This window comes from Girardinichthys multiradiatus, chromosome 3, assembly GCF_021462225.1.
Source record: "Girardinichthys multiradiatus isolate DD_20200921_A chromosome 3, DD_fGirMul_XY1, whole genome shotgun sequence".
In the NCBI taxonomy this organism is placed as follows: domain Eukaryota; kingdom Metazoa; phylum Chordata; class Actinopteri; order Cyprinodontiformes; family Goodeidae; genus Girardinichthys; species Girardinichthys multiradiatus.
Genome location: NC_061796.1, coordinates 13,786,840 through 13,797,675, shown reverse-complemented (window position 1 = coordinate 13,797,675; position 10,836 = coordinate 13,786,840). Strand labels below are relative to the sequence as shown.

Here is a 10,836-nt window from a genome sequence, read left to right as displayed (position 1 = left end):
CATTTGTGTAATAAATGTCAGGAAATTGAATATGTTAAAGAAACAAATAAACAAGACTGAGCATTTTCTACTGTTGGAAAGCACAAGTGCACAAGCCATGCCTTACCTGCTGGACAAGGAAAATTAACTACATCTGACTGGCGTGTTGTACAAATTAAGTACAACACACCAGTCACATATGAGGCAAACACATTACATACATAGTAAATACATAACTAAATATTTCAATAAATTAATAAATGAAGTTCCTGTTGAGGTAATGGAGTCACAGAGGTGCAAAAATGAGATTCTTGCTACAACAGAAACTTTTTCAACCAAAGGTTTTCTGACATTTCTTAAGTGTGAGTAATAATACAACCCATACATATTTCAGCCTTAATCTTCTCTGTTGACACACAACAAATGAGAATAACTGTTGACCAGACCATCCTCCTGAAAATTCTGATCAAAATATTAGGTTGAAATGTGTTGCCAAAAAATGTATGTGCATTTAACTTTCCCTCAACATTACATTTACAAGGTAATGTGCTTGATTATGTTTTTAAATTCATTTTTATAGTAGAACTGTGGCTAAGGCAGGACTACGTCATATACACCGGTCATACTTAGCCTTAAATAACCCAAAAAGTTGACAATGGTGAAAAAATATTTAAATGAACGCTCCAGAGGTGAAAACTACTGAAGGCATCATGTGGGAACCTTTCTTTGGTTCGCACAGTACCGGTAGTCGGAGGTAGTTTGGCGAGACACTTTCCGACTTCCGCTTGTCATTCAGCTAATCAGCTGCTCGACGGTGTGCGTATAACCAGCCGTGTGATCTCAGTCAGTGAAGATATTAAATATTTTTAGTTTCCGTGTGTGAGTGGCATATCTACCTGTTAACTGAATCAAACAAGCTGTGTGTTTATCCGAGAAGAAGTGACGGTAGATTTACGGAGCTTCGTTTTGCCAAGGATGAGGGTGATGTTAGTGTAGCTTAGCTAGCTGATGGTTGCATTCTCCTGTATTTTAGCAACATTTCAACGTCTTTACCTAGCTCTGAAAGATATTTTAGTTGTTTTTATATCAAGTGTAAAAACTGCGGTATTTGTGTTGCAACATATTTTAGATCCATGATCACTTGTGTTTTAAGTCTGGTCATTAGAATCTGTTTAAATACAACTAAAAATTGTATATGTAAAAAACCTTTTTCGCACAGTGCTCAGAATGTAAACCAAATTCTCGATCATTTGCTGCTACAACTATATTGTAATTTCTGAATAATTTAGAAGGGTACATTTTGAATTGTACTATAGAGTATTTAATGTAATGGAGGTGGCCTGAAAAACTCTGATCGGTGTTTAACTCTGTTTATATCAGACTAAACACATTTACTAAGCATTTTTACATGAAATTTTTTATCTGTTTATTTTTGTCTTTGTACAGGAAGCTGATTTTCATCAACAGACACGATGACACTTTTTCACTTTGGAAACTGCTTTGCCCTGGCTTATTTCCCTTACTTTATCACATACAAGTGCAGTGGCCTGTGAGTGTCTGAATAAATAGTCAGTGTACTGCCAACAGTTCAATCTGAGCACATAGGGCTGGCTTGATTAAAATTATGGAAAGAACAAATATAATGTTTTGTATTCCTATTTGTAGATTCCTGGTTAATGCACTCCTCAGCTGCAGCAGTAACATATGCTCTGAGACTCTTACGTTCTCTTATAAGCTTCTTAGTTATGTCAGGTTTTGGGAGAGGGGCCCTATAATCCTTTTAGGTCTATGTACTGTTCTCTTGAATCAACCACAGTTAACTTCACTCATATCCTAAAGCAATGCATCATAAAGTGAAAATTGTCCTATATTTCATACAAAGCTGACATGCCCTTCAGTCTCTGTTCTAGTCCTACTAATTAACCTTATTGTGTGTTTGTGTGCTTATTATTTAGCTCGGAGTACAATGCTTTCTGGAGATGTGTCCAGGCTGGAGCAACGTACCTGTTTGTCCAACTTTGCAAAGTAAAGAAACGATTTTTTTTTTTATCTGCTTTCATTTAAAGATTAACTATATGTGGTAGAAGATATAGATCCTTAAAGCTAAGATTGTCAAAAGACTGTTAAAATTTACAGTTTAAACTTGTTTTATGATAAAACAGAGCAACTTGGGGGTGCTGGGTGGTTCAGTTGGTAGAGAAGGTGTACCATGTGTCGAGGCTATAGTCCTCAATGCGATTGTCCTGGGTTCGATTCCTAATCTCGAGGCATTTGCTGCATGTCTTCCCCTTTTCTCTTCACCCTCTTTCCTGTCAAATTACTGTCCAATAAAGGCCACTAGTGCCATAAAAGGTTTTAAAACAAAGCAACTTGAGTGTACTGTTGGACATTCCTATTATTTGCTGGACATCTCCATCTCTTGCACCCTAAGTGACCTGCAGACACATCTAGAGATGTCATAAATATCAGTTTACTTTTATAATAGCTTCTCACATCTCTGTTCTTCCTCTAATTTCTATGTTAAACACTTCTCTAATACTGAAAATTGCTTACTTTGAGTCTTCTCTCAGTAACAGTAAAGAGCTTTGTTAGCAAGACGTTGTCGCCCTTTTGTATCTTGTGTTCACTGATCCAGAAAAAAAGATCTGATTTTTGAGTCACCGACCGGACGGTGACTACCCGGGTCCTCGGTACATCCCTACTGAGCATCAACAGAAATCACATCTTTACACATGGATGTTGTTTTGTATGAGAAAGTGTAAGCAAGCCATCATCCTTCTGTCTTCCAGATGCTGTTTCTCGCTACATTTTTCCCCACCTGGGAAGGAGGAGCCGGTGTTTATGACTTTGTTGGGGTGAGTAGTAAAATGTTTACTGTAGAACGAAAATAAGGAAAGAAGAAACATCTGTCTAGTCTCCACAAGATGACATACAACACGTTGTAGAACCGTGTTTATTTGTTTCTCAGGAGTTCATGAAGTCCACAGTGGACCTGGCTGACCTGTTGGGTCTCCATCTAGTGATGTCTCGTAATGCTGGGAAAGGAGAGTATAAGATTATGGTTGCTGCCATGGGCTGGGCCACAGCAGAACTGGTGATGTCAAGGTTAGAAGAAACTGTCTTCCTGTGAAGAAAACTTTTCAGTAAAATTACCCTATGTGTATAAGTTCTGTTTGTGTACCATCATGGTTCTTCAGGTTTCTTCCTCTCTGGGTTGGTGCCAGAGGAATCGAGTTTGATTGGAAGTACATCCAGATGAGCTTTGACTCAAACATTAGTTTGGTGAGTAGCTGTGCTACTTATTCACTCTTCTTTCATTAGATGACATGGTGACCTTTTCCAGAAATGCAAATTTGTATTTAAATGAACTTGTTTATGTTTAGAACCTGTATACTCGACTAATTGATGTGTTTGTGTGTGTGTGTGTAGGTCCATTACATCGCCATGGCAGCTGTTGTGTGGATGTTCACCCGATATGACCTCCCTAAGAGCTTCAGGCTGCCTGTCACTGTGCTGCTGGCTCTGTGTGTGTACAAGGCCTTTTTAATAGAGTAAGTCTCAAATGGTCAGGAAAAATACAGACCGTGTCAGCATTTCTGATGGGTTTGAAGCAAATCCAACATCATTAACAGAACCATTTTGGTTTAAAGTTAAGGAAAACTAAGAGACTTAAATCAAACAAGTGTTTTTTTTTTTTCTTGTTACATACCACAGCATGATTATTTCTTCTTTTCAGAGCTTTTAGATAGAAATGTTACTGGAATGACCTAGGTGGGAGTCATCAAAGCTAAATTTCTTGGGTAAATTTCACCCAAGAAAGTAGCTGTTCTAGTGAAGTGGGGAAAACAAGTATTTGTTTTGCAGGTTTTCCCACTTGCAAAGCATGTAGAAGTCTTTAAATCAGAAGATTTTTATGTAATTTGTATTTTATTTCTCAACATCAGTATCTGATACATCAGAAAAACAAAACTCAATATTTGGTACAGAAACCTTTGTTTGCAATTACAGATATCATGTTTCCTGTAATTCTTGACGAGGTTTGCACATGCTGCAGCAGGGATTTTGGACCACTCCTCCATACAGATCTTCTTCAGATCCTTTAGGTTTCAGGGCTGTCGCTGGGCAATACGGACTTTAAGCTCCCTCCAAAGATTTCAATTCTCAGATCTGGAGACTGGCTAGGCCACTCCAGAACCTTGAGATGCTTCTTACAGAGCCACTCCTTAGTTGCCCTGGCTGTATGCTTTGGGTCGTTATGCTGGAAGACCCAGCCAAGACCAATCTTCAGTGCCCTTACTGAGGGCATTGAAGATTGGCTAAGATCTCACGATACATGGCCCCTTCCATCCTCCCCTCAATACGTTGCAGTTGTCCTGTCCCCGTTGCAGAAAAGCATCTCCGAAGAATGATGTTTCCACCTCCATTTTTCACAGTAAGGATGGTGTTCTTGGAGTTGTACTCATCCTTCTTCCTCCTCCAAACACAGCGAGTGGAGTTTAGACCAAAAAGCTCTATTGTTGTCTCAGACCACATGACCTTCTCCTGTTCCTCCTCTGGATCATCCAGATGGTCATTGGGAAACTTCAGACAGGCCTGGAAAATGCCTTGGCTTGTGCAGGGGGACCTTGCGTGCGCTGCAGGATTGTAACCCATGGCAGCGTAGTGTGTTACTAATGGTCTTCTTTGAGATTGTGGTCCCAGCTCTCTTCAGGTCATTGACTAGGTCCTGCTGTTCTGGACTGATCCCTCACCTTCCTCATGATCATAAATGCTCAACGAGGTGAGATCTTGCATGGAGCCTCAGATCGAGGGAGATTGACCGTCATCTTGAACTTCTTCCATTTTCTTATAATTGCGGCAACACTTGGCACCTTCTCACCAAGCTACTTGGCTATTTTACTGTAGTCCATCCCAGCCTTGTGCAGGTCTACTATTTTATCCCTGATGTCCTTACACAGCTCTCTGATCTTGGGCATTGTGGAGAGGTTGGAGTTTGTTTGTATGTGTGGACAGGTGTCTTTTATACAAGTTCAAACAGGTGCAGTTAATGCAGGTAATGAGTGGAGAACAGGAGAGCTTCTTAATGAAGAACTAACAGGCCTGTGAAAAAATCAACTAATGAATTGAGGGTTTGTTACTTGTGTTTAGGTTATTTGTTTATTGACCACTCTGTAGATTTACCGTTTTATGAGTAAGTCAGGTTTTTATTGGTTTTTGTTACTTTTCTATCTAAACTTCTAAAATATTTCAGCTAAATTATTATAATGGACTATTTTGTTACATAATGCTTCTCTTTCTCATGCCCTCAGGTTGTTCGTCCATGTCTTCCTGTTGGGCAGCTGGACAGTGTTACTGGTGAAGGCCGTGCTCACTGGTGCAATCTCTCTCTGCTCACTTTTTCTTTTTGTCACTCTAGTTCACAGCAACTGAAGAAAACATGTCACCAAGTACAGATCTGTGACAGTCTGGGTTCAAACTGGAGAAAAGGTTTTCATGTCAGAGTCTGACCTTTTAAAGGAAGGCTTAAAAATGTTTGGTGGTCTAGTTGGAGTCGACTGACATGATCCACCGACTGGTACAGCTACCAGTTCTTCCAGTTCGTACCGATCATCGCTTATGAGCCCATGAGGAAAAAGAACGTTCTCAGACACCATTTTTGTTCCTACTTTTCAGTCGATTAGTTGATGCTAAAGAACGAATGTCAACGTCAGGAGACTTCTTCAGTATGACTGGCTTGTATTGTTTTTTAAAAATGTTAATTTTTTATTGATTTAACTATAAATGAATTAACACTTAAAATAAAAATACCATTTCTTTTTTCTGTTCTCCAGTTTGTTCTTTTATTAAATATGTTTTGTTAAAGAAGCGACAGTTCCTTAAAATATGACCTTGCCTTAAATGTATTGGTTTCTGGTTAAAGAATGATCTCCAGAAATAAAACATCATTTTAAAGACCTTTCTGCATAACACAATGTTAGTTAAACTCTTTCGGGGTTATAGTACTAATGAATAAACATCCATTTTGTATAATGGACCATTAATAACGAACACAAAAAGATCTGCTTATTGTTTCTGGTCTTTTTGTACTTGAATAATCGGAGCTAAGGATTCTTTCTAAGTTAGCAAGTAGAGCAAATATTCAGTGATTCTGCCTTGGTTTTTCCCAACTATAGGTTATATAAGTGTTCTGAACTGTAGGTTTATCAGTGATTCCTGCAGCTACTGTTTAAAACATACAGACTTTTTAATACAGGTCCTTCTCAAAATATTAGCATATTGTGATAAAGTTCATTATTTTCCATAATGTCATGATGAAAATTTAACATTCATATATTTTAGATTCATTGCACACTAACTGAAATATTTCAGGTCTTTTATTGTCTTAATACGGATGATTTTGGCATACAGCTCATGAAAACCCAAAATTCCTATCTCACAAAATTAGCATATCATTAAAAGGGTCTCTAAACGAGCTATGAACCTAATCATCTGTTAACTCTAAACACCTGCAAAAGATTCCTGAGGCCTTTAAAACTCCCAGCCTGGTTCATCACTCAAAACCCCAATCATGGGTAAGACAACCGACCTGACTGCTGTCCAGAAGGCCACTATTGACACCCTCAAGCAAGAGGGTAAGACACAGAAAGAAGTTTCTGAACGAATAGGCTGTTCCCAGAGTGCTGTATCAAGGCACCTCAGTGGGAAGTCTGTGGGAAGGAAAAAGTGTGGCAGAAAACGCTGCACAACGAGAAGAGGTGACCGGACCCTGAGGAAGATTGTGGAGAAGGGCCGATTCCAGACCTTGGGGGACCTGCAGAAGCAGTGGACTGAGTCTGGAGTAGAAACATCCAGAGCCACCGTGCACAGGCGTGTGCAGGAAATGGGCTACAGGTGCCGCATTCCCCAGGTCAAGCCACTTTTGAACCAGAAACAGCGGCAGAAGCGCCTGACCTGGGCTACAGAGAAGCAGCACTGGACTGTTGCTCAGTGGTCCAAAGTACTTTTTTCGGATGAAAGCAAATTCCTGCATGTCATTCGGAAATCAAGGTGCCAGAGTCTGGAGGAAGACTGGGGAGAAGGAAATGCCAAAATGCCAGAAGTCCAGTGTCAAGTACCCACAGTCAGTGATGGTCTGGGGTGCCGTGTCAGCTGCTGGTGTTGGTCCACTGTGTTTTATCAAGGGCAGGGTCAATGCAGCTAGCTATCAGGAGATTTTGGAGCACTTCATGCTTCCATCTGCTGAAAAGCTTTATGGAGATGAAGATTTCATTTTTCAGCACGACCTGGCACCTGCTCACAGTGCCAAAACCACTGGTAAATGGTTTACTGACCATGGTATCACTGTGCTCAATTGGCCTGCCAACTCTCCTGACCTGAACCCCATAGAGAATCTGTGGGATATTGTGAAGAGAACGTTGAGAGACTCAAGACCCAACACTCTGGATGAGCTAAAGGCCGCTATCGAAGCATCCTGGGCCTCCATAAGACCTCAGCAGTGCCACAGGCTGATTGCCTCCATGCCACGCCACATTGAAGCAGTTATTTCTGCAAAAGGATTCCCGACCAAGTATTGAGTGCATAACTGTACATGATTATTTGAAGGTTGACGTTTTTTGTATAAAGAACACTTTTCTTTTATTGGTCGGATGAAATATGCTAATTTTGTGAGATAGGAATTTTGGATTTTCATGAGCTGTATGCCAAAATCATCCGTATTAAGACAATAAAAGACCTGAAATATTTCAGTTAGTGTGCAATCAATGTAAAATATATGAATGTTAAATTTTCATCATTACATTATGGAAAATAATGAACTTTATCACAATATGCTAATATTTTGAGAAGGACCTGTAAATAGGATCTTTCAACGCCTGAAAACAAAGAAGGCCACAGGACCTGACAATGTCTCCCCATCATCCCTGAGAGCCCAAGCCGACCAACTGGCACACATCTTCACTGAGATCATCAACAAGTCACTGGAGCTGTTTAAGGTTCCCTCCTGCTTCAAACGCTCAACCATCATCCCAGTACCCAAGAAACCCACCATCACAAGATTAAATGGCTACAGGCCTGTCACCTTGACGTCAGTGGTCATTAAATCCTTTGAGTGACTGGTGTTGAAGCACCCAAAGGACATCACAGGCCCCCTGCTGGCCCCTATGCAGTTTTCTTACCAGACAAACATGTCGGCAGATGATCAGTCCACTTGGGATCACATTTCATCCTGCAACACCTCGACCACCCAGGGATGTACGCCAGAATCCTGTTTGTGGACTTCAGCTCACCCTACAACACCATCGACCCAGACATCCTCCACCAGAAGTTCATCCAGCTCAAAGTCCACCTCCACCTCTCAGTGGGTCACCAGCTTTCTGAAGGACTGGCAGCAGTAGGTGAGGCTGGGGAGCATCTTCTCTTGCACAAGAACCATCAGCACTGGCGACTCCCAGGGGTGTGTTCTCTCCCCACTCCTCTTCTCCCTCTACACAAGTGACTGCACCTCAGCGGACCCATCTATGAAGCTTGAAGATGACACCACTGTTATCGGACTGATCCAGGACAGTGATGAGTCTGCAGACAGGAGGTGGATCAGCTGATACACTGGTGTGGTCAGAAACAACTGGAACTTAACCCACTCAAGACTGTGGAGATTATAGTGGACTTTCGGAGAATGCCACGCCCTTCACCGTCCTCAACAACACCATGTCTACTGTGATCCACTTCCTGTTCCGAGGAACCACCATTTCTTGAAACCTTAGATAGTCCTCACACATAGATAATGTTCAGAAGAAGGCCCAGCAAAGACTGTATTTCCTGAGGCAACTCAAGAAGTTCAACCTTCCACAGGAGCTGTTGGTCATCTTCTACACTGCCATCATTCAGTCTGTCCTGTCTTCATCCATCTCAGTGTGGTTCGGCTCATCCACAAAACAGGACAGGTCCAGACTGCAACGAATAATCAGGGCTGCAGAGAGAATGATCAGGGCTGACCTTTTTCTCTGTCCAGGACTATGCTGGTCTAGGATCAGGAAAAGGATTGCTAAAATCTCTGCAGACCCCACACACAAACTGTTTAGGCTTTAACAGTAAGGTGGCGCTACAGAGCGCTGTCTGCTAAAACCAGCGGCCACAGAGACAGTTTCTTCCCACAGGCTGTTTCTCTGATGAACACTAGGCAGTCAGAGTTCCAGAACAACCCCATGCATACTTGGACTGATCCCAAATCATATTCTTTTGTAAGGTCAATTGTGCATATATGTACTTGTAAAAAATATATATTCTTTATTTCCACTATTATATGTTGCAAAAACAAAATCCTCACTGAGAGCAAAGTGTACTGGAGTCAAATTCCTTGTTTGTCTGTACAAACTTGGCGATAATTCTGATTCTAATATTTGTTCTTTTCAACATAGAGACTGCTTCTCACATTGTTTGCCTTGTAATCTATGTAATGAGGAACCCAAAGGACATATTAGTGTCTTCATATTACTTCCACCAGATGGCAGCCTTTCTCGACGATCCAGGGACCTTTGATGAGTTTGTGGACAAATTCTTGGAATGGAGAGGTCAGAGATCATGTCCAGATGACTGTCTTTACTCAGAAAAGCTTTTCATTTAAATTTAAATAGTATATTTTTGTTTATCTTAAGAAGATGCAGTCTGGAAAATGAAAGTGAGTAAATTTGATTATCTTGTGGGAGCAGACTGAATGTTGTTAAATATAAACCTTTCTGATGTGTCAAAGACAGTCACATCAGTTTTTACTCGCTGTGTGGTGTGCAGTGCCATTTGGAAAACGGACAGAGCATGTGAAGAGCTGGAAACATGCAGAACTAGCTGACAGGATCCTGTTCATTACATATGAAGAAATGGTTCAGGTAAATGCTTTTACAAATATCTTTGACAGGGTTTGTGGTTGGTTTGGACCAAAGCGCAGACAAACACTTGGAAGCAGCATTATGTGATGCAATCTTCTTTCTTTAATAAAAACAAAGCAACGGACTTACATTAACTGCCAAAACATAGACCAGGAACCTGGAGACATCAGGGAGTTTATTCAAGGAACCAGCCAGTGACAATGAGAACCAGTAAGCTTATAAACAGAGGGAAGTGCAGTGTGGACCAAAGAGAAGGGATGCAGGTAATCAGATGAATAATGAACAGGTGTGAGGACAAGCTGCAGGGAACTGAGGGGAATGGATCTGATTGAAACTAATTAGTAGGGGAAACAAGACTAAATAACAAAACTCAGGATAACCAATCTAAGGAAACTATAACCAAACATAAAATATAAGAATCTGGAGAGTAATCACTAACCAGAAGTATCTGAGGACATGAGGAAAACCTAACTGGGAAAAGTAAACAAACACAGAACACCTAGTGACAGACTGCAACTGTAGCAGTTCCCCAGCACCTAAATTAATCAGCCAGTCTCGATGGGTGATTGTAGCATTTTATTTTCCCTCAGTCACCTCAGTCCTTCAATCACCGTGAAAACTAAAACATATACAAATATTAGAATACAAACATAAACCTACAATACAAACAACCAAACAAAACGTACCTCGCTGCTTTCACTGGGGAACACGAAGTGTTCATTCATTTCCTTGTGCTGAGCATGTTGTCAGTTCAAGTCATTCATTGGCACAATGATTCAACAAACCTTTCTAGGGCCTGCCCTCATTAACTACAGCAACCTGTGAGGTACATACAAAAAAAAACCCAAAACATTATAAAATATAAACCAACAATGCTAATCAAAACAGACAAACATCCATAAACAATCTGTGACGTTCTTAATTTAGAAAATTCACTTTGAACAATTTGATTTAAATAGTCTAGAAAATAAATTATTTA

At 40.6% G+C, this 10,836-nt stretch overlaps 1 protein-coding gene across 3 annotated transcripts; it reads left to right on the top strand.

Annotated features, from left to right (window-relative positions):
* The first annotated feature begins 692 nt into the window (after positions 1-692).
* On the top strand, positions 693-5,798 carry tmem147 (transmembrane protein 147). 3 transcript variants are annotated; one of them, XM_047358376.1, is made up of 8 exons: positions 693-822; positions 1,426-1,528; positions 1,935-2,004; positions 2,769-2,834; positions 2,948-3,084; positions 3,177-3,261; positions 3,409-3,530; positions 5,289-5,798. In XM_047358376.1, exons 2-8 carry the CDS (start codon positions 1,452-1,454, stop codon positions 5,407-5,409), a joined length of 678 nt encoding a protein of 225 aa, XP_047214332.1. In that variant the 5' UTR covers positions 693-822; positions 1,426-1,451; the 3' UTR covers positions 5,410-5,798. The 3 variants fall into 3 exon arrangements, with proteins under 3 accessions (XP_047214332.1, XP_047214339.1, XP_047214348.1); XM_047358383.1 differs by having other exon boundaries at positions 718-858; XM_047358392.1 differs by having other exon boundaries at positions 782-924.
* Positions 5,799-10,836: the final 5,038 nt, after the last annotated feature.